The following is a 25,260-nucleotide window of genomic DNA, read 5'->3' as shown; positions in this document are numbered from 1 at the left end:
CTAATTAGTAAATTAATAATAATAATTTAAAGCCAAATCTTTCTAAACTAAGGTATTCTGAATTCAAAGTGTGACTGCAGCTTAATATCTTTCTATTCACCTTTTTGCAGGATAAATTATTCCACACTCATTTTGTATATAGAAGTAACAAAGTATTCATATATTTAACAAAGAGTATTGTTATATTTAACAAACAATAAATGAGTCATACTGTAACTGGGATATGTAGGAATGTTTGATATCCAGCTTGGTTCTGCAAGTTCTATTTTCTTCCCTTCTAATGTAACTGGATTTTCAAATAACCCTTGAGGCTACTCCTGCCAACCCCTCCTTTCATGTTCACTTCAAAACCATGTAGCTTGAACTGGGTTATGCTGCCAGACACAGGTGCATGCCTCTTCTGTTTCCAGTCAGAGCAGCCAACAGAGCACAAAGCACCAAGAAGTCTCGATCACCCCACAGTGTTGCAGGGCCTTTTAAGTACCACTCATGAGGGTGGCTGGTAGTGCTGCTCCCCGTGCCATATGGTTCTGGTCCTTCCATTTTTCTGTCATGAATGATGAAGCCATTTTCACAATTTAATGATTCACCAAGGGATTTGGGTGGGGTTTTTTATTTGATAAAAGCGAGCCTCAGATGTGTGGCAAAATTAATAATGCAGCCAAGTCTTTATTAGATTGGATTAGATGGTGAGGGATCAGCTTTTACATATTAATGCTTTGCAAAAGGCTTAAAATAGGATTTAGTATTAGCAGCAAACAGACACCTCCCTCATCCCATGGAGATGTATGACTGGAAATAGCCAGTTTCATCACCTTTTTTAGATGACAAGCAAAATTGCTATTCTGGCACAGCTTGTTGAGATACACCACATTATTAAGAGGACCAGCCTTAAGGCTAACAGCACCATGGACAAGCACAGACAAAACATAAGCATTGGGGATAAGAGTTCACCTCTAATTTTGGTGGTAGCTTCTTGTATTTGTCTTGCTTAGCAGCTAGGTTGATAAACCTTTCTGATATTCATGGAACAATCCCAGTTTTGTTGGGCCTATTCTGTTTCATTTGAATTTGGAGGCCATTTCAGAAAATTAATTGGGTATGTGCTCAACTTTGAACACAAGCCATCCTATCCCTGTTTAAGTAATTAAACACTTGTTTAACTTTGCATCAAATGTTTCCTGAAATATCTTCAGACTGATGCAACGCCATCATCAGGTTCTGAAAATTCTGAGACACTTTAAAGACAACTTGGAGACTATACCAGTCTTGAAGAGTCTCTTGAAATGTGAAGTCTCTCTCAATACTTCTAGTGAAAGGTAAATAAAATGGGATTGGAAGAGAAACACTAAATGATATAAATCTTAAACTTATTGAGAAGTTCTGTTTTTCTTCATGGTCAGGACTATGTCAGCGTGGTGACATATCTCCTCCTAACCTTGAAAAGGTTTGTGTTCTTAATGCAATGAATATAAGCATTTAAAACAGTATCTCCAAATAGGTGTCTCAGAATTCTTGGATGAAGTTAATTGACCAAATTCTCAAGATCACACAGATCAGTGACAATGCTGAACGTTGCTCTCCTGTATTGCCATCTAACCCATGAAAAGGTTTGCATATGGTGGGCAATGTACAGTGGTGGATGGTATTTTGTCTAAATATTAGGACTGTCAAGCGATTAAAAAATTAATCGTGCAATTAATAGTGTGATAAAAATTAATTGCAGATTAATCACACTGTTAAACAATAATAGAATACCGTTTATATAAATATTTTTGGATGTTTTCTACATTTTATAATATATTGATTTCAACTACAACATAGAACACAAACTGTACAGTGCTCACTTTCTATTTCTTTTTTATTACAAATATTTGCACTGTAAAAATGATAAAAAAAATAGTATTTTTCAATTCACCTCATACAAGTACTGTAGAGCAATCTCTTTGTCATGAAAGTTTAACTTACAAATGTAGAATTATGTACAATAAAAACCTGCATTCAAAAATAAAACAATGTAAAACTTTATAGCCTACAAGTTCTTGTTCAGCCAATTGCTCAGACAAATGTCTGTTTACATTTGCAGAAGATAATGCTGCCTGCTTCTTGTTTACAATGTCACTTGAAAGTGAGAACAGGCATTTGTATGGCACTGTTGTAGTCAGCATTGCAAGATTTTCACATGCCAGATACGCTAAAGATTCATATGTTCCTTGATGCTTCAACCACTATTCCACAGGACATGTGTCCATGCTGATGAGAGGTTTTGCTCAATAATGATCCTCATTTTCATCATCTGAGTCAGATGCTACCAGCAGAAGGTTGATTTTCTTTTTTAGTGGTTTGGGTTCTGTAGTTTCTGCATCAGAGTGTTGCTCTTTTAAGACTTCTGAAAGTATGCTCCACACCTCATCCTTCTCAGGTTTTGGAAGAAACTTCAGATTCTTAAATTGTGGGTTGAATGGTGTAGCTATCTTTAGAAACTTCACTTTGGTATCTTCTTTTTACTTTGCCAAATTTGCAGTGAAAGTACTCTTAAAGCGAACAACACGTGCTGGGTCATCATTCAAGGCTGCTATAACATGAAATATATGGCAGAATGCGGGTAAAACAAAGCAGGAGACATTCAATTCTCCCCCAAGGAGTTCAGTCACAATTTAATTAACACATTATTTTTTAATGAGGGTCATCAGCATGGAAGCATGTCCACTGGAACGATGGCCAAAGCATGAAGAGGTATATGAATCTTTAGCGCATCTGGCACGTAAATATCTTGCGACTCCAGCTACAACAGTGCCATGCAAATGACTGTTCTCTCTTTCAGGTGACATTGTCATTAAGATGTGGGCAGCATTATCTCCTGTAAATTAAAAAAAACTTGTTTCTCTTAGTGATTGGCTGTATAAGAAGTAGGACTGAGTGGACTTACAGACTCTAAAGTTTTACATTGTTTTGTTTGAGTGCATTTACGTAACAAAAACCCCCTACATTTGTAAGTTGCACTTTCATGATAAAAAGATTGCACTACAGTACTTGTATGAGGTGAATTGAAAAATACTATTTCTTTTATCATTTTTCAGTGCAAATATTTGTAATAAAAATAACAGAAATTGAGCACTGCACACTTCGTATTCTGTGTTGTAATTGAAATCTATGTATTTGAAAATGAAGAAAAACACCCAAAAATATTTCATAAATTTCAATTGGTATTCTATTATTTAACATTGCAATTGTGATTAATTTTTAATCACGATTTTTTTTGAGTTAATTACATGAGTTAACTGAAATTAATCAACAGCCCTACTAAACATAGAAGTTATGATTAAATCTGAGAACCATATCTAGTTATAATTAAGGCTGGATTATGTACCCATGTTGCTGCAAAGATATAACACCCAAGTTGGAATTCCATGGGACACAGTACTCCCCAGTAGACATTGTTACTGTGTCTCTCCTTGTCCCCAAGCACACAAGTATGAGCTTAACTTCAAGCATGTGAATATTCCCATTGACCTAAAGTTAAGCATGTGCTTAAATGCTTTGCTAGACTTTTGTAGAATATGTGACATTCAGGGTCATTGCAAATTCTCAGGCCTTGAGCCTGCAAGCTGTTGCAGAGCATGCAGTAGATAAAACAAGGTGGTTGCAACCCAGTGCCAGTGTGAGCAAAGACTTCATGTTAGCACAGTTAGTGCTGAACACTCTATTTAGTCCTCAGCACCATATGAACAGTGTAGATTTCAAATCGCTTGTCTTCCCTGCAGAGTTAACTCAATTCATAACTTGGAGTTTCTCCCTAGTTTAAGTCCTGTACACACACAAACCCTTTTAAATCATGTGTGGAGGCGCTTTTAACTCAAGTTGGCTGGCCCAAGAGGGGGTATAGACTAAAACCTGAGTTAGCATGATTCCTCAGCTGTTGACACAACTACTATGTATAGTGCACACAGGCTAATTCCGCATGAGAACCAGTAGTCCTCTGATGCTTCCCACAATTCTCCCCGTGTGCCCGGAAAAGACAGTTCCCACAATTCACTTGGAAAGAGTAATAGAGTAGCTCATCTTAGTGTGGTGCTAAGAAGCATGGGATGTGCGTCCAGAATTCTTAGTGTCACACATGAGAGAGTACAGTGCCAGTGTGGACACAGCAACCTGAGTGCTAATTTGCAGTCTGGCTGCTCTTGCTTGTGCTATGGTAACTTGAAAGGACTAACATGAGTGTTGAGAACATGAGCTGCCTGGGAATGTTGTGAAGACCAGAAGTATAAATGAGCTCAAAAAGAATTAGATAAGTTCATGGAGGATAAGTCCATCAGTCGCTATTAGCCAAGATGGTCAGGGATGCAATCCCATGCTCAGGGTGTCCCTAAGCCTCTGACTGCCAGAACCTGGGACTGGATGACCGAGGATGGATCTGTCGATAAATTGCCCTCTTCTGTTCATACCCTCTGAAGTGTCTGGCACTGGCCACTGCCGGAAGACAGGATACTGGGCTAGATAGATCATTGGTCTCACTCAATATGGCTGTTATGTTACTCTGCAGTGAAAACATACTCTGCACCTTCTCTGTGGAGGATTAAGCCTTTATGAATCTCTACCTAGGGTGAAATTCACCCACCAGTTTGACTGTGAGAGTTCTGGATGACTAATGTTGAGGGAGTAATGTGGGCTGAGTGAGGAGAAGTGGTTGGTCAGTTGGGTCCATGTTTTCACAGACAGTATTCCTATGCATAATTCATATGGTCACAAATCCTGTTCCCAAGGAAGGACTGGTGTAGATGGTGGCTATACCCTGCCTGTGGATTGTCCCAGCAAACCCAATGGTTCTCACACAAAGTTGTTTCATTAGGTTTTACATGAATGTTGTTGAATTTCAACCAGAAGGAACTAAGAATGCTGAAATACACCAAAAAGCTATCCACCATATTCCATATGTTTTCACAGATGACAGCTCCAGTCTTTGCTTGAAATGATGTGAAGATCAAAAAAGGATAGGAAGGGGAAGGTGAACAAAAGTAAACAGAGTGTATTAGTTTGGCCTGAGATTGTTTGGGAATGGGTATGGGGAATGCTGTTCTTGGTGAAAATACTTAGTTCAGTAAATATAGGAAGAGTACAGAAAAGTAGGAGAGTTCTTCTCTCCTAAGGCTTAAAGATACAAGTGTGCAGTGGTGAGAGATCCTGGTGATCATGCAGAAATGCACACCCAATTGCATGCCTAGGGTTGTGCATACAGCTGCAGCCATTGCAAGCCAAATTCTGCCATCACTTGTATGGGTATAAATTGCCATTGTGGGCAGCACAGTAGAAACACATGCTCAGGTTCAGTGCAAAGAAATAGTTAATGAGCAAGCAAGATATTAGGCCATTTTAAAAAAGAGACAGAATAATAATGAAGAAATCAGAATGCTACTAAAATCACTCAGTGGTATGCTCTCACATTGAATACTGGGTTCAGTTCTGGCCAGCCCATCTCTAAAAGGGAGTGAACAGAAACAGAAAAGGTCCAGAGAAGGGCAATCAAATAGAAGCAAGAGAATGCATCCATATAAAGGCAGATGAAATAGATTATTAGGACTATTTAGTTTAGAGAGGTGATGAATAAGAAGTGACACGATAGTTGCTTATTAAATAATGAAGAGTGCAGAAAAGGTCAGTCAGGAACTCCTAATTAGCCTCTCTCATAATATGTGATCAAGGAGATATCTCATGAAACCAAGAGGTAATCCTTTAACTCTGGTAGAAGGAAATACATTTTAAAAAACACCCTACATTATTATCATGTGGAACTCATTGTAACAAAATATTATCGAGGCAAACAAACAATGTAGTAGGGGTCAGAAAAGGTTTAGAATGAAAAGAATATAATCTGCAATTGCATTCGCTGGTATAAAAAGTGATGAGGGATATCTATCATCATTCTTCAGGACATAAACAAACACTAACCACCAGGGTTTAGGACAGAACTTTCCCCATTACTGAGAAACATCTGATGCTTGTCAGAGTTGGAGACATGAAACTGGACTAGCCATACCATTGATCTGAACCAGAAGGGCAATGACACTTACTAAATCCAGAGTACCAACATTCACTCCAATGGAGATAATTTCAGACAGTTATATCAGTGTAACTGAATTCACCATTTGGCCCTGCATGTGCAGTTAAGACAATCAAAAATGAGAGCAAAAGTAGGCTGTAAATTAGAACTAAAGATTGTACCAAATACTCTGCTGGCGTACATCAGCACAGAACATGGCCATAGTCTGTACAGAATGACACAAAAGCATCCTTTCATAAAACTTTGGGATAAAGTAGTATGAACAAACATACGATTTAGCTAGATGAGATACCTCTGGGTCCTCCACATGGTAAATATATCACAAAACAACTCCTCAAAGCATTTGAGATTAAAACACACTGGATTAATTCTAAAAACAGCAAATGCATCTAAGTCAAGAGAGAAAAGTGGGAATAACAAAACGAGACCAAGATCTTTAGTAAGGTACTTTGAATGAGAACTCTTGTTTTGCAACATGATCTACCAGATTATGTGTATTTCCCTATGCTTATCCCCCCCAGTTACTTACATCTCCTTGTCAATTGCTGGAAATGGGCCATTTTCATTACCACTGCCAACAGTTCTTTTTCTCTCCTGCTGATAATAGCTCACCTTAACTGACCACTCTCCTTATAGTGTGTATGGTAACACCCATTGTTTTATGTTGTCTGTGTATATATATGTCTTCCTATTGTATTTTCCACTACATGCATCCGATAAAGTGGGCTATAGCCCACGAAATCTTATGCTCAAATAAATGTGTTAGTCTCTAAGGTGCCACAAGTACTCCTGTTCTTTTTGCAAATACAGACTAACACGGCTGCTACTCTGAAACCAGATTACATATGTAAGGACTAAGGCATCCCAAAGCTAATGTATTAGAAAGAATGAGTCAAGACATTAGCTAGACATAGAAGATTATATTGAGCTGTAAAGTGAAACCCCTGGGTTGAGTGTTATCTGCCCATGGATCAATAAATGTCTTCCAGCAATTCCAAAAATATACATTCACATTTCAAAACCAGCCTGGGAGCAAGCAGGAGAGGGCAGCTTGATAGCCACATAGGGCCACATCTGGATCATTAGAGTCAGTGGGAATTTTGTCATTGTCTTCTAAGTGGCTCGTAGCAAAATAAAGGCAGAAGTTATTATGCATTATTGATGCACTGGATTGTTAAACTCAGCCCTGGAGTTTCACTATGCCACTCAGTCTAGCCCTTCTAGATAATGTCTAGACTTCTTCTGCTGAATCAGTTAGCTTTTGGGTGTTTTGTTCTTTCTTCCACATATGACCTGATGGATCATGTTGCAAAACAAGTGCAGATCACTGAAGTACTAATGCTCTAAACCAGATTTTTATATACTTGTAACTTGATGCAAATTAAGATGGATTTAGACTTGATAAAAATAAATTAATCTGGAGAAAAGAGGAGGCTTAAATACCTGCCTTAAATCCATCAAGGGTGGAATGAGCAGATCATTTGTGGATTCTAGAGAATCTACCAGAAGGAATGGTCTTCCACACAGAGGCTTCTTGCCTCTGCACAGCCTCCTGGCCCACTACCTCCCCTTGAATGTACAGTTCCTGTAATCACTATCCAGGCTACTAAGAACTCCCCAGACAGCCTATTGTCCCCAGAGCCCTCTTGGGGCAGGGGTTCTTAGTGAAGCAACTGGGGAAAAGGTATGTGCAACTGGCAACTAAAATTGTGGGAGGTGTAAGTGTTCAGCCAGTGCTCAGCGCATCTCAGGATTTGGCCCAATGAGAAAAAAGCATAGGTACAGAAACAGAATAATGGTGGCAACATTTGCAAGATGATTCTAGTAAAAATCTTCCTGGAAACAAGTCTCTGGACATTCTGGGCCAGATCCTGGCCTCTGCTATGTCCCCTGGAATTGTTCTTACACTGAAAAAGAAATGGAGGGCTGGCTTAAATTTGCTGTCTGGGAATTACACAAGGGATTTCCTAGGTCATGTAAAGACAGTGTAGCTAGTCATATACCACATGCTGCTGATATTCTGCTGTAGATGTGCTGGGGATAGGAAAGAGTAGGATAGGTTGTGGGACAGGATGTTACACTGCAGTAATTGTGGGCTGGCAGAATAGTCTCATGGAACATTATCAACTAGGCAAGTTAAAGCGGCCTTGCTCTGACTTGGACTGGGAGATGAACTAGCCCTGGCTTCCCCCCAAATCAGCATGATGGAATGATAACAGAAAGCCACTCATATTCATTCCTCAGGTGCTCAGCAAGCAGACACTGAACACATCTAAGGATCTGGTCCTAGGAGATTTTGTATTTTTAAAAAATAAACTACTTTCATTTGTAGCAATATTTGTACTTTTCACACAGGTGGACAACGTGCACCATCTGGGAGGAAGGGGAGGTGGCAGGTGCAATAATAGGCATCTTCCCATTCCTTCAGCCTATCCACATTTCTGGATGACAAATACAGTACCTTGATTCTTCCACAGGGGGCAACACTTCCACCTCACTTTGATGGAAGAGTTTGGAGAAACTTTGCGAAGGGAAACTCATGGATTTTCCCAAAAGGGCTTTCTGTGGCAAAAGAGATCTGGATTTAAGACATCAAAGCACAGAGGAATAAGTTGTTATATAGTTGTCCAGTACTAAATCTTGAAGTCCTTTTATAGTTTCAAGTCAGTACCTCAAACAGGCAAAAACCTCACTGAGTCACGTTTACAAACTTTCATTTCAATAACAAAATATTAATTCATTTTGGCTTTCCACAAACATTCCATTTTTGTTTTCAAGAATGAATGTGGAAAGGCTACATACTGTGAATACTTGTACAAAGGCATTCACACAAATGTGCGCACTGGAAGTGTTCGCACAATCATCTGGAAAAGTATAGGAGTTGACCAGTCCAGGAGCAGAAACAACAGTAAGAATGACAAATTATGAATCGTGAATACTCCCAGAAATGGTGATGATTAGTAGTTTGTAAGTAACAAATAGACTGTGGGTAATTCATTAAGAGAATAAGGAAATAAATGTGTTAAATAAATTGCTCACTGTAAACAATGCATTGGATTTAGGATTTAAAGATTTGCCCAATTAAGAATAAATCACTGTTTTATTTGTATAATCATTTACAATTAAAACACAGTTTTATAGGCTTCAGTAATATAGTAATTGTTATTTTATGATCCTTAAACAAATCCAGGTTTGCTTCTTGGTCATATAATAACTGGGCTTTTTTTTAATTTTTTTTTTATTTTCATAGGGTTTTTACATAATGTTTTTACATTCTGAGCATAACAGCTAAGGTTTATCTAGCGATTTGTCAGTGCTATCAGTGAATGACATCAATAGAACTGTGCCAGTTTACACTAGGTGAGGATCTGACCCCTAATCTGTAAGTATATAGAAGTGACTCTTAGCTTTTGAGTATCATCCTAATAGCTTTCATTCACAGCCCTTGGAGTTAAACACATGTCCACATTACGAACACCACAAAGGGCACCTCCAAACCTGCACTCCTGCTCTATGTCATATCTCTAACCCAATCAGCCACCGATCTGCCTTTAAGGAATTTGGATCTTTTTTGGCATGTATCTGTACTACGGTTATTTTCAGTTCAGTTTGGGATCTGGTCAGGGGCGGCTCTAGGCATTTTGCTGCCCCAAGCACAGCAGGCGTGCCAGCGGGAGGTCCGCCAAAGCTGCGGGACCAGCGGACCCTCCGCAGACATGCCGCCGAAGGCAGCCTGCCTGCCGCCCTCACGGCGCCGGCAGAGCACCCCCTACAGCTTGCCGCCCCAAGCACGAGCTTGGCATGCTGGGGCCTGGAGCCGCCCCTGGATCTGGTGTTTCATCCAAAGGCAGCAGCAAACTATGTCTACAACACTCCACAATGCTGCGTAGTCATACAGTGCCAGCTGCATGCCAATGGCAGAGGACAACAGCGGAGCTGCAGAGTTGTGGGGATGAGAAACCCAGAGATGAAGAACATTTATTCTCTTTCATTCCCTCAAAGGAGGGCTATGAACCAATCAGCTTAAAGGCAAAACAAAAAAACAAGTCCCCTCTGCAACTTCTTTCCATTTTAATCACTTTCTTCCTGAGTCATCATCATCTTTTCTTTCCCCCATTCGCATCTCAACTATTCCAGTTCCTCCTCAAAATTGCTTTTGCTGTTATTACTCCTTGTATTACAGAAGCACAAATAGGCATACTTGTTGGCATTCAAACCTGCCAATGTGTGCTAGCATGAGCTGAACATTGAAGCACTTAATCCTGGGTTCTCTCTCTGACTCTGGGAGGGGATTGCATCTAGTGATTATAGCAGTGATTGGATATAGGATAATCTAAGACCATAGGTTTGGCACGCTCACTCTGAAAGGGAGTATGGCTGCTTGGATACCTGATAAGTGAACTGAATTATAGTCCCAACTTTTCCTGAAGTGACCATGTGAAATTTATTTTTAAAACGTGGAGTTAATGCTTGACTGATGTCTACATTTGAGGTATGAGGTTTTGTTTGGTAACAAGGATCATGAAGTGTCCAGATTTATAACTAGCAGAGATGAGGCCATAAACATGTGATTTCCTGTCACCCAGCTTAGTGCATATTTCCCTAGGATATCTGAAGGAGAGGTCTCTCTCTCTGAACATTGCTTGACTTGTTGGTGCAGCAACAGAACAGGCAAAGAGATTCCGCTCCAATGTACTATGTCTAAGACAATCCAGTACACCACAGATCCCCGCAAGATAGCCCCATTATGGTATGTGCTATTTGCAGTTCCTACAGTTCCCAGCTGTGTTTCAGCAGTGTTTGTGCTGGCTTATATAGTGCCATTTCATTGGACTCCCATTGGATCAGGCCCCAAAAAGAGACTGCAAAAGATTTTAGATCCTGGGTAAAAAAGATTAAAGTGTCTAAGTGACCTAGGAACCCAAGTGCCACTGACTTTCTCTGAAATGGTGAAGTGATATATGGGTGAGCTGAAAAACCAAGTAGGATGGGAAGTAGTGAGGAAAGATAAGACAAGACAAGGAAAGATGACAGCAGTTAAGGGAAGGACTGGGGAGGGTGGCTTAAATACAGCAATGCAGCAGTAGCAGATATTTTGCAAGATGGTGCTCTTTGGTGCAGGGACCAAAAGGGTTCTGCATTTGTGCAGCTCCTAGCACAATGGGATCTTGATCCACTACTAGGACTCAGAGGTGATACCATAAGTCAAATAATAAATAATAATAATATTGCTGAGATAATGTGAATAGGAGCTTAGATTTTAAATATAATTGGGGGAATCCTGATATTGCTATAGACCTATATGTGTTTTAAAGTAAGACCAGAATATAGTATGCAAATGAGTGTAATTTAAAGGACCAGAACTTTGATCACAAAAGACTTTAATTACTCAGATATTGATCTGGATAGGATTTCAGTAAAAGCGGAGGGAAAATATTTCTGGAAATAGTGCATGTTTACTTTCTTATCTGCTTTGCTGAGCAGAGTACAGGATTAGAGACAAGTCTGAACCTAATTTTATCAGATGAGTCAGGTATGAGAAACAGGACTGAAGCAAAGGGGCATTTAACGTATATTGATCAGAATATTATTAGAATTTAAAATACTAACAAGGGTGAGAACTAGAAGGAAGCAAGCAACTGATTATGATGTTAAGCAAACTGATTTTGTGGGACTATAACATATTCTGAGAAAATTGCAACTTCAGTTCCGATCTGTGGATGTCATCTATTAAAATAGGAACATTAAATATATACTTAGCAATGCTATAAATGAAAACTATCCTGGTTTCGTTCAAACCGGAATAAATGTCAGCTGTGGACTATGTGATTAACCAGGGTTATATGAAGTAATAAACAGCAGGCTTATAGAAATATAAACACTCTGCTAATGAGGAAGAATATGAGATCTGTGGAGAACGAATAAGCACCACACTGTCAAAAGATACATGAGCAAAAGGAAACACTATGTTGAACTGCAGGAAATAATGAGCTGTTTATATAAGTGTGTGTGTAAAGGCATAGGTAGCTATAGAAGGATAGATTTACTCAAGACTTAAGGTAATATAGAAAACTGGCTCCCTCAAAACAGTAAGGCATTAAAATGGTGTTACAGTTTTTAATTTTGCAACAGAGAATGAGGATAAAGAGCCGCCTAAATCCAGAATAATAATTTTTGGTGCTGTTTTATCCTAGATTTGAATTCATATCTATTTAGAATAAAAATAGCAGGGGAACAGGTTTTTAAGAGGCTGTGTTAAAGTGTGGTACTACAATTAAAAATAGCTTGTTATTAATAGCGTTGGGGGATTCTCTGTTTATTGTGTCATCTGCTTATAAATGCTACTGAATGTTTACTGTTATTTACAGTTCTAAATAGGTCCCATCTGGGAGATATATGTTTGTGATCATTCTTTAGGGGGGCATCTTCCTTCCTCTTCTAGAAGAGGACAAGTTGACGGAGTCAACTTATATCTGTTTGGTGGAGACTGACACAAAGGTCATGCTGGGAAATACAGCCTTAAACCGAAAACTAAACTGTGCAAAACAGGCTGTAGGGGCAAGAGTCTGAACTCAGTTATAGTGGCATAGATTTGGAGTCACTTTGCCAAAGCAAAAATTTACACTGATTTAACTGATTTCTTAATCTCCTGTCAGAGGGAATTCTGGGAATTACTTCCTTATAAGGAGGTGGTAATTTCTAACATACTCTCCTTCCTGGCCTGACTGCTGAAGAGAATGGTGATTTCCACTGATTTCAATGAAGTTCATTGATTCACAACAGCTGAGAGTCTAGCCCAAGGAGTCAAGTATCAGAGGGGTAACTGTGTTAGTCTGGATCTGTAAAAAGTAACAAAGAGTCCTGTGGCACCTTACAGACTAACAGATGTATTGGAGCATAAGCTTTTGTGGGTGAATACCCACTTCTCACTACCCAATATCCATTATACCAGCATGCATCTGACGAAGTGGGTATTCACTCACAAAAGCTTATGCTCCAATACATCTGTTAGTCTGTAAGGTGCCACAGGACTCTTTGTTGCTTAGCCCAAAGAGGTTCATCAGTGAAAGAACTGACTTAAAAGATGTGCATTATTCTTGCACAAGACACTTAGCTAGATGATCTATTCAGAAAATAAAAGGAAAAAACCAAACCAAACCAAAGAGCCCTTCATCCCTGCCTATGAATAAAATAAAACTCACCCTGCATTCTGTTTTTGCCACACTTACATAGGACAGTTACAGTCTATTGCTCTAGAGAGGTTGAAAAAACCACTCTAGAGCAATAATAATTTTTTTTAAAACAAAGTTCCTAAGACGCTGAATTTATACTACAGCAATGTCACATTAAAATATTTTTTTCATCTGCAAAATGAAAAAAATATTTTAATGTGACATTGCTGTAGTATGCTTGAACATCTGGGAGGGATCTGATTAAAATGAAAGGAAATGAACTGCACGTGCTTTTGATGGGATTCATCAACCAGGAAACAAAAGCTATACTTTAAAAAATGATGAGCTAACACAGAATTCAGGCATCTAGGAAAAAATACAAAAAATTTTGCCAAGCCCTGCCATAAATATATCCTGTATGGGGTGTTGAGAGGTATATAAACAGAGGCCTCTTCCTGTACAGCTGCCATTTACCATTTGTCAAAATTAAAAGTACAGTATATTTAATTTCCTATTCAGGGATTTGTATCAGTCTTTAGCCTTAAATCGATATATATGAAACAAACATATCTTTGGAAGAATTCCTCCTTGTAACTAATCATTTCTTCCTGCTTGTTCAGACTAAGGCCTGGTTATCACTAAGTTTTGGTCATTAGCCAAAGATAATGTTGACAAATGCCTTGGTGACCTCTTTCCCATCAATCAGTTCTGGATGTGATAGCAAAATGTCATGTAATTGGAGGTCCCTGTGATTTATTTTAGCATTATATTTTTTCATAAATAAATGGCCCAGCTCCAGTGGCACAAAGGGGACACTTGGCTGGTGTAATGATAGAATGGAAGGTTAGTTACTACCTGCTCCCATCCCACCATCCACACAGTATACGGAACCTATTTTGGGTGGACATTAGCATGGGCCAGGAAAGGAAGGGCACAGAATGCAGAGCCAGATATTTACTGAGCTCCAGCAATAACCATCCAGTGGGCAGGGGCACCTCCTTCGTATCTCATAGATAAGGCTCCTGCCTCATCATGGTGCAAACTATGCTCCCTGGGGAAGCTGGGGATGTGCTTCTCAATACTTTGTGCCACAACTCTGTGTGAAGCACTCACTCTGTGACACTTTCTGGGCTGGAAGCAGAGGATGAAAAAAAAAAGAAGAATTTGATTTTAACAATGGATATTTTTAAAGGAATCAGTTTTTCAACACAAATCCACTTGCAATTTCAAGGTGACAGAAAAAGCCATATAATGAATATCAAGAGACAAAAGGGACAATCATATAAGGCCCAAGACAAAGCCCACTGAGGAATCTTTCCATTGAATTTTGAATCAGACCCATAATAAATGTCAAAGAGCTAGGAAAAATGGAAACTAAAATAGATAGCTGAGCTATATAGTCTTGCAGACTCTTCTGTAGTAGGGAAACTGGATGGCTCTGTCTTTGTTCGATCTTGTCCTAAAATACGATATAATCATAGACAATACATAACAAGATTTCAGTCTAGTCACTAAGTAACTCTTTAAAACATTCAGATTGTTTTAAATCTTATGATCATCATAGAGATTTTGTATTAAAGACATACCCAACAGGAATTAAGGTTATAAATGATCTGGTTTAACCAAATGATCGCTGTAGGTTTCACATGGTATGTACAAAAGCTGACATACTTTTTGGATAAATGTGGTTTACTTCAGACATTTAATTAGTGAAAATTAGAGTGCTTTTTGAGCACTGCTGTAGAACTGTTATACAGTCATATAAGCCATTCTGAGCTTTTATAATGAGCAGGCTATGGAAACAAAATGATATTTTAGGAATAATATTTACATTTCACAAAATTACTTGGAATACCCACAAAATCATCTATGCTGTAGAACTCATTAATTACACAATATCTGCAAACCACTTTAAAGATGAGAAGATTTATATTGTTTACTATTATTAAAGGCCAGATTCTGATACACTTAGTAATATTCAGTGGCACCAATAAAACTATTTGAGGAGTAAGGTGTTGCTCATCATAAGGCTGATAAAATTTGGCCATAAATTAGCAGGAATATTGTATATTGTTAGACTGCAGGATCAAAGCTTTGAGGCAAACAGATATTGTACTCAATGTTACAGTGGGTCATTTTCTTAAAGTGAAGAAGAGTTAGAATATTATTGTTATATTTAACATCTGTTTGTTTTAAATATTAACAGGCTAAATTGTCAATTATCCACTGTCAATTAAATCAATGGAAGTCTGTTAACATCAATAGTTACTTCTGATATATACCAGCATCAGACAAGAGTCAAACACTTCAGACCTGATTTTCAGAGGTGTTAAGCACATATGCAAATCAAAAGGAGTTATGGGTGCTCTGTAATTTCAAGATGAGGCCACTAGTTTCCAAGTAGATACTATGTTTAAACAGTGTACCTAAGAAAGAGATTACATTACACTATATTAAAAATAATGACATTTTCCCTAATTTGGATGTTTTATTATATTTAAATAGATATAATGGAATAAAGAGAATAACAAAACACCTGAAAAATCATGATATGATATGGTCTAATTAGCAAAGTTTCTGGAAAGAAATATAATGTGTCACAATTCTCTTAGGCCATGTCTACACTGCCACTTATATTGGCAAAATATATGCGAATAGGGGTGTGAAAAAACACCCTCCTCCCCCGAGTGACATACATTTTGCTGGCATAAGTGGTAGTGCACAGTGCTATGTCAGTGGGAGAGCTTCTCCCACCAACATAGATACCACAGCTTGTTGGGAGTGGTTTAATTATGTCAACAGGAGAGCTCTCTCCTGTCAGCATAGAGCGACTACACGAGATCTTACAGAGGCGCAGCTGCATCAGTACAGTTGTGTCTGTGTAAGGTCTCTAGTGTAGACATAGCCTTGGAATTCTTTAAAGGTGTCAGTAAAGTAGTGGGTAAAAGAGAACCTGTTGACATCATTAATTAGACTTCCAAAAGGCCTTTGACAATGTCCAGCACTAGATGCTACTAAAGAACTTGAGTAGACATAGGGTGAGAGGCAAAATATTGTGATGGATGAAAAATGGGCTAGGAGACTAGAAGCAAAGAGTAGGACTGAAAGGTCAATTTTCATTGTGGCCAAAGGTTAACCATGGGCTGCCTCAAGGTTCCATACTAGGTGTCCATGCTGTTTAATATATTTATTAAAAGAAAAGAAGAGAGGGGAATGAGAAGTGAGGTAACTACATTTCCAGATGATACAAAAAGTTATTTATGTTAGTCAAGTCCAGCGAAAACTGTGAGGAACTTCAGAGGGATTTAATCAAGCTAGGTTAATGGACAACATGATGGCAAATGAAATTCAGTGTTGATAAATGCAAAATAATGCACACTGGAGGAAAACAATTAAACCAATCATATACATTACAGAGTTCCAAATTAATGGTATTAACTCAGGACCTGAGTGTCACTGTAGACAACTCAATGTGAAGCTGTGATCAAAAAAGGAAACGACATTAGAATGCATAAAAATGGGATGATAAAAATATTGAGAATATTATAATGCCTCTATATAAATAAATGGCGTTGCCACTTCTGGAACAGCATGTGCACTACTGGTCATCTGTCTCAAAACAGTATTGATGAATTGATGAATTGAGGAAGTTCAGAGAAAAGTGATGAAAATGATTGCAGACCTGGAAAAATCTTTCCTATGTAGAGAGATTGTAAAGATGGGTATTGTTTAAATTAGAAGGGTGATGAATAAGAGAAGCATGGTAAAAATATGTAATGGCAGAGAAGGTAGAACAGCAATTTCTGTTCTCCGTATCTCAAAATACAAAAACAAGGGGACAGACATTCTAAGAAATTAAAAGATAAGAAATTCAAAATTAAGAAGGGACAATTTTTTCACACAATATTTACTTAGACTGTGGAACTCAATGCCATAGGAAGATGTTGAAGTCAAAGTCATTGAAGCCAAGAACTTTGGAAGATTAAAAAAAAACGTGATTGGACATCTATATGGATATCAAGAAGGTTCAGAGTCTTCATAATTACTGATACACATTTTGGAAGGGATATTAAATCTCATGTTTTACGGCTTAAACCAATCACAAACTATTGCATATCAAGATGAGTCCTATGTGTGGAGGGGGACCAATTATGCTGAAGTATACAGTGCTGGCCACTATTAGGGAATAGTGGACTAGATAGACTGTGAGTCTGCTCCAGTCTGGTAATTTCAATGTTCCTCTGTAAAGAATGTTCATTTAACGCGCGCGTGTGTGTGTGTGTGTGTGTGTTTGAAAATTTCTGTTGTTTTGACCATTACTGCAATAATTTCCCTGGTTTTCTTTTACAGGGTCTTTGGGGCTGCTATATTGCTGACCGCCACACTTAATATGCTAATACCATCTGCTGCTAAGGTGCATTATGGGTGTGTCATCTTTGTCCGGATCTTGCAGGGCCTTGTAGAGGTATGGAAAAGAAGTTGGAGTAAAAAGAAAATATGACTGTGGATGTTCATTAGTTGCTAACCAGCAGTCTTTGTTTTAAGTGAAAAAATATTATTCCAGTTAAGAGCTGAATCCTAGTGCAATGAAATGCAGCTATTTGAACCATTGGGTTATGTTTTCAATGTATCTTTCTTTCACCTATAAAATTACATGGTAAAATCTCCCCCGTTCAGAGGTCCAGCACAAGGCATACACACTATTTAATTCCCAATTAAGCCAATGCTGCATAGACCTTGATCTGGGGGGTGTCCCACACAGGGTAGTTTCTGGACCAGGACCGGAGAATGAACACTTTCTTTAAAATCAAGTATGTGGTTCTATAATAGGCAGTGACTATGTACCCATTGACATCAGTAGGAGTTTTGCAACTGAGTTCAATGGGAGCAAGGCCAGGCCTGTATTGTAAATTTGATTGTCTCATTAACATTTTTAGACCAGATTTGAATACATGGTCTCCAGATCACCAATGCACCAATTTTGAACACATCTTATTATATAAAAACCTTAGATTTGGGTGAACAAGCTATGTGCAAGGTGGATACTTAGTGTACTACCCATATTTCCATGTGCAAGTTAGATAGTGAGACATCCAACTATATAAATTTGCATGCACAAATACAGGCCCAGTCTTGCAAATTAATTGATGTAGGCAGATCTTTACACCTCCTAAGGAAGTGGGAAAGAGAGAAAGAGGACTAGGAGATAAAAAATAAAACAAGATATTTTTAGACTTGTCACATTAAAATATCCTCTTTCCCTCTTTAATGGAATTCTACATGCAAAACTTGCTTCTGAACAGGATTGTGAAAAACATTTGCAAAGGATTCTGGAAACCTCATAATTGAAGTTTTGCATAAATTGTTGCAAATTCACAAAAAAATGTCCAATTTGTAAAAAAAAAAAGTTTTGAATTTAAAAATTATGTTCAGTTGAAGATCAAATGTTACATTAAAAGAAGGAAAAATACTACTGCTCTAAAAATATGCAAAAATCCAATTTTTAATTTTTAATGTGTAATTGGCTATTAAGGGAACATTTTGTAAAAACTTACTGTATATTGCAAGGTTGCAAATATGGTCCATAAAAATATTAATAATCTGAGTGAAATTCTACTGTTTTTATACCAAAGGCTGAACCTGTGTTGAAGAGCGAGCAGTCATTTTAAAGTGAAATCAACTAACATTGTTCAGCTTTCCTTTTTCATATGTGCTTAAAGAATTATTACAGCAAAAACATTGAGAAAGATGTCACTTGCAATATTTGCTAGTCTCCCAGAATCACACTGCTCTTGTTTTCTAGGGTCAGGGTGAAGGGAAAGTGGCTGATTTTTAGCTTCTATGTCATTGTGCTTTTCAATTATATTACTGGTGGCTAGAACTTAAGATAGCTCAAGTATGGTCTAAGGGAAGAAACCTGGGTTTAGGAGAAGTCAGGAGGTCTTGAGTTCAAATGCTGACTCTGCCATGGATGTGAAGGGTGACCTTGGGCATGTCACTTCACCTCTGTACCTACTATCCCCACCTATAATTATTGTAACCACCTTTTTCACAGGGGCACTGTGAATATTAACAAGTTATTAAATTACATATGGTGTAGTAAACATATAGGGCTTGATCTAATTTCCATTCATGGGAGTTTTTCCATTGTAAAATGGGAGTTAGATTGTGCCCATGCAGTGCTATAGAAATGCTAGTATAATTATTAGATCATCATTTTCTTTATATTAGTTTTAAACAGATATAAATGCATAAACAATACTAATTGATCAGCACGTTAACTTGTGGAATGCCCACTCCACAGGGTGTCACTTATCCTGCCTGCCATGGGATATGGAGCAAGTGGGCCCCTCCTTTAGAAAGAAGTAGGCTAGTAACCACTTCTTTTTGTGGTAAGACACCCTTTAACATTGTCCTCTTCTTTTCTCCCCTCCTACCCCTACCGTATTAAATAGTCCCGTAGAAAATGTATTTCCATTTTCAATCATGTCTCTCTTGTTTTACAGGTTCCTATGCAGGAGCTGTTATTGCAATGCCTTTAGCTGGTATTCTAGTGCAATATACTGGATGGTCTTCTGTGTTTTATGTGTATGGTATGGTAGTTTTTGTTTACATCCCACCATTACTACATGAATCTAGTCTGTACTGTTAACAGCTTCATTATTTTCATCCTATGTTAATAAAGGAAGACTAAAGTTTGAATCTAAACATACAGCCTAGAGAAATAAGTGTTGGAGGAAGGGAAAATGTGAATGAATTGTATAATTAGAATAAGAAGCAATGGGGTCTTAAACGGGAGACATTTTAGCTGAATGAAAGCGAGAATTACTGTTATGGTTATGGTACAAACTAAATAGGAAATGTAGAATCACCAATTCACTATGCCTCATTCACATCAGTGTAAATCAAGAGTAGCTGAACAGAGATTGATTGGCAGATGCTCAGATGGCATAAATTAATTAAGCTACACTGATTTACACCAGTGGACTTTCTGGCCAATGGAGTTAATTATTCAGTGTAAAACTTGTATGAAGTAGAGAAAGATCCCACAAAGAGTGAGAATAGATCTGAACTATTGGGAAAGATTTTGAGGAAGTTTGAAAACTGTGCTGCAGTAATGCAGAGGACTGGATTAGATGTCTCAAAGTGGCTATAATTTTTAGTGCTGTATTAGAAATTTGTAAGTCAGAAGAAAGGCCAAAGCATAATGGTAAAATTTTATATTATATACATAAACATACTCTCTGTGTAACCCCACTGAAAACTTAGGGTGTAAGGAATGAGTTGAAGTTAGTCCTAAGGGTTTATTTCTTTAATCTAAAATGAATTTTAGCCAGAATGAATACCTCCTTATGGTGTAATATAATTAACCAAACTAATCACAGGAAAAAAACACAGAATACCCACACTGCTCTAATTAACACCATTCATTTCACATGCCTCCTAGTGTATCACACCAACAGAATCTAGAAAATTTCACATAAGAGCTGTTACTTAGACTAAACATTTTTAAAACCCATTTCAGCGTTGGTACGAACAGAGAAGAAATTCACTCAAAATGACACAGAAATGTGGTGGAAACAGTGCCACAATCTTCTATTTTTCAGGTAAAATGTTAGTGTAGTGAATTACTAACAGTGACACAGGATAAGTAGAAATGAAATTTCACTCTAGGTAGAATGCAACTCCGAAGCTGTTTCCATGCACTGAAATGTACCAGTGGCTATTCAGGATTCAGTGATTCTCCATTTATGGCGAAGTCATTCTGGAAATGAAATGACAGACTCACTATGGACCCAACCCAGCAAACACTTCTCACTGATAGGAAGTGTTTGTGGAATCTGGTCTTTGTGAGAACAACACTGTAAAGAAGGCAGCCTCAAATGCCATTGAAATGAAATATGCCGGTATTTTTCCTCATTGGTTGCTTTAGTGCGCTTGTATTTCCTTTCAAGGTCCTTCTTTCTTTTACATTTTCAACAGGGAGCTTTGGGATAGTCTGGTATATGTTTTGGCTTTTGGTGTCATATGAGAGTCCTGCAAAGCACCCAACCATCACAGACGAAGAGCGCAGGTATATAGAGGAGAGCATTGGAGAGAGTGCCAACCTCTTAGGTGCAATGGAAGTAAGAACTTATATATATTTCTATCCTTACAAACAGTGGCATCAGATTATAGCATGGTTTTTGGATGTAGAGAGGAAAAGGGTAAAAGAAACAATTGAGTTAACTCCACTCAAGATAGATGTACTTATTCTAAACAATTCAACTCTCCAGAAAACAAATTCCATCAGAAATGTCTGTATAGCTCATGCTATTACATAAAGCATACAAGGCCTAACTCTTCCCTCCTTTTAATAGGACTACACATGTAGTAAAGGACTGCTCTGTATAAGGGCGACAGTGGATCAAAGCTCAAGATCATCAGAAAAGTGGCCTATGCCAAATGAAAAGGGTTTGAACTAACCTTTTCACATAGTTGGCAAATCTCATGAAGCTTCCATCCCTTTAGCTACCATCCCCCAATTACCCCCCTTTGCAGCTTCCTTCACTTCTTTGCTAGCTTCCCAAAGGATTTTTCTGCTCCCTCTGCATCATCCCCCTCTCTACCTCAATCCAATCCTTGCTATGTACAGATATCAGGTGCATAGCCTAATTTATGTCCAATGAGTTTGTTTTTGCACAATAATACAACAGAAATACCATGCTATGGAATCACTGATGTTCAGTTAATCTACATCTGTTGCATTTTTCAGTTCATTTTTTTAAATCAGTGTTTAAAAGTGGCCTATGCTAGGAGTGATTTTGAGGATATTCCTTTAGGATCCATGCTGTCTCCCTCAAAGGTGCAGAATAGCTGCCATAGAAGGGACCTTAAAGGTGCTAATCCTCTTTGGAGCAGCATTAACTCCTAATCAGACATTGTCTCTGTGGAGTTTTCCTGATATTTCAGAGAAAGCAGGACCATGCTGTGCAGTGGGTGTTTTTCCCCTCACACTCCACTCTAGATCTAATGCCTCACCACATGTGGAAACCCTGGAGGTTGTTGGGCTCTTAATGAGGTTTCTATAGGTCTAGAGCAGATGACAGTGTTTCTATTTCCTTCCCATTCTATCCCTTCCCAACCATTTGACTGTTAAAATGAGGAACAGCTGAAGTAGAGGAGAAACTAGGATACACAGTGAGATGCTGAGAAGTAGAATCAGATAGGTTGCATCACCTTCTGGTCTGGTCTAAGTTCAATTTGTCTGAAAGCTTATGTATTGAACTGAGAGAAGCTCTCACAATTCTGTGCCTCCAACTATTTTTAAATCATAGTATATAGCTTAACCGCAGAGATGTAGGGGCATAATAGTTCTCACCTTGCTACAGCTTTGAGAAACAATTGTAACTTCATTACCTAAGGTTCATTTCAAGAAGAAAGACTCCAGTGGAATCAAGAGAACCTTTCCAGTTATAAACACCCTTTCAACGAACAGCCCTTTGGGCCCTGTGTAATTTGACATTGTCCTATACAGGTTTACATCTCAGAGAACCCTGTGAAGTCTGGTATGAAATGGAGACATTTCTAACAGCCATTAAGTAAACCTGCCATGCAAAATGAGCACTTTTCCATTCCTTTCATTTCTAAAAAGGTTTAAAGAAATAGCTTTACAAATGCTAAATAAGGAAAATTAGATTTTGCTATTTGTTTCTTAGCTTTCTAGCCTCCTCTATTATCCTGCGTACCTTCCTCTGTCACTGATTCCCAGAGATCTCTCCTTATAGTGTTTTCTAATTGGGTCTGACCATTTGCTCTTGATTGAGCACAGGCTTAGGCCACTTTTCCCGTAATCAAGACCTTTGAGCTTTGATCCACTGTTGACAGCTGTAGTATCCAGCTGGAAATTCAGTGTTATTTGTACTTTTCAATGACATAGGTGCTTTTGAAAATCTCATGCTTGATGAGAGAAATTTGCTCCAGGTTGAAATTCTAAACACAATATCTAAGGCTTGTGCAAATATTATTTAAAGAGCAGTCAGTATATTCTGCTCAGGTTTGGGTTGGAGATTTCCTGCTTCCTTTATTTGTACTTTCATTATTCAAAACTGGATTCAAAATTATATTTGGAAGTGATTAGTCTGTATTAATGGCTTAATTTCTTTTGATATGTGCAGTATGACATTCTTCCCAGGGCATTCACCAGGCCCTCATCACCAATTAAGTCTCACTTAACCCTGTCTAAGGATCGTAAGTGGAACTTAATAGGTGCACAGAGCATTGCACATACTCTGTGTATTAGAGTGAATTTCACCACTTTCCTTTGGAACCATGCCAGTTTTCAAGACCTAATGGACCTAATCCTACCCTCAGCTGCACCCTTTGAAATAATTTCCATATACTCCTGTACGGACAGATTCTGCAGTTGTCCACACAGACAGGAAGAAACCTGGGCCAATGTGGAGCTCCACTCAAGTCACTGGGGCCTGGATCAACAAAAGGACTTAAATGTTGTGATACTGAGCATCACAATGCCTAGAAAAATCACAGGAACAACCATGTGATCCACAAAGCCTGAGCTGTGTGCCTAGACTCCTTATACAATGCATGCAGAGAGACAGTCATTTAAGCATATGATCCACAAAAGCCAACATACTAGGTAGGGTGTCACCTAGATTAACCAATGGGAGATGCTGAGGGGAGGGGTATGTCCTAAACCCTGCCAAGAATTAGATGCCTAAATTGTTTCTTGTAATAATGAGTTAGGTACCTTCCTATTCATTCCACATACTATAGCCGGAGGAGGAAGTTGTTTTGGTGCCACCTACCTTATAACTTTTAATCCAGTGATTAGAGCACTCCCCTGGAACATAGGAAACCAAGGATCAATTCCCCCCTCTGCCTGAGGGAGGACCAGGATTTGAGCAAGGAGTTCACATACCACTCAGAGGCACATGTTAATCATAGTGCTATAGGATAGTCTAATGGGGAACCCTCAAACTCTCCTGTTGAAGATGCTCCACTGTGTTTAACTAATTAAAGAGCCATTGGAGCAGGTGTGTGCCCTAACCATGGCTATAGAGTCATTCTGTCTCTCTGGCCCAGTGACTATTTAAGTCTTTATCCAAAATGGAACTGCTGCAACAGGCAAAGCTCTGTAGTTCAGGAGGTTAGAGCTGTGGTCTTGGAATGCAGAGGTGGAAGGTTTAAATCTTGCTGGGGGCTCTGGGTAGTAATCTCTGCAGAAATTGAAAGAGCCCTATATCAGAATTCCCCCTAACTTGGTGGTTACAGCACTCTCCTGAGAGATGTGTGGAGATCCCTCTTTAAATTGTTTCCTGTTCCTCAGACAATGGTGGAGGCAGAATAGAATCTAAGTCTCTAACATCCCTAGCTGAGTGCTCTAACCACTGAGCTAAATGTCATAAGGTGGGGACCACTTGACAGATTTTGAATGGGACCCAATTTGGTAGGTAATCACTGAGCATGCCTGCCAGATTGGGTCCCAAGAATGAGACAGAGGTTCCTCTACCTATCTTCCCCTAGGTCCTGGATCATTTTGGGACTTAACTAGGAGATAGGTGTTTGAAAGCCTAGAGTGAGGTGGCAGTGCTCATACCCAGAGGCAGAAACTTAGGTGCTGAGGGAACATTTACCCTGAAAACTTACGTTCTGAGTGAGTTTAGCTACCTACAGAGTTTGGCAGCAGTGAAGCAGGAGTTTGGTGGATCACAGCATTGCCTAATATTGGGATTTAGTCTGGAGTTTAGGTGCCTAAATACCTTTGTGGATCTGGGTGTGGGATGCTGTACGGTTGCAGTGTTGAAATCTGTAAACTTTCAGCAATTCTAAATTCTCTTCCATCCCCCTCCTCCATCAGCCTACATTGGTCAAAATGTATTATTTAAAAAAACTAGAACAAAATGGTGCTTCAGCTGTGACTTTGTTTAAAGAAATTTCCAGAATGTCATAATGAAACTATACAAGCAATTTAAATAGGGTTCAAAATACAGAGCTAGATTCTCAGCTGGTGCCTTCACTGGAGCTATG

The 25,260-nt window shown here is 38.6% G+C and overlaps 1 protein-coding gene across 1 annotated transcript in view; it reads left to right on the top strand.

Annotated features, from left to right (window-relative positions):
* Positions 1-25,260, top strand: part of SLC17A6 (solute carrier family 17 member 6) — a 50,116-nt gene that overhangs the window by 13,723 nt on the left and 11,133 nt on the right. The window contains exons 4-7 of the mRNA XM_050955355.1: positions 17,581-17,695; positions 19,535-19,622; positions 19,737-19,823; positions 21,214-21,356. Of these exons, the coding sequence (XP_050811312.1) occupies positions 17,581-17,695; positions 19,535-19,622; positions 19,737-19,823; positions 21,214-21,356 (433 nt within the window). The remainder of the gene's footprint in view (positions 1-17,580; positions 17,696-19,534; positions 19,623-19,736; positions 19,824-21,213; positions 21,357-25,260) is intronic.

This window comes from Gopherus flavomarginatus, chromosome 5 (assembly GCF_025201925.1).
Source record: "Gopherus flavomarginatus isolate rGopFla2 chromosome 5, rGopFla2.mat.asm, whole genome shotgun sequence".
Lineage (NCBI taxonomy): Eukaryota > Metazoa > Chordata > Testudines > Testudinidae > Gopherus > Gopherus flavomarginatus.
The sequence above is the reverse complement of the archived record's forward strand: the minus strand, read 5'-3'. Positions and strand labels throughout refer to the sequence as shown.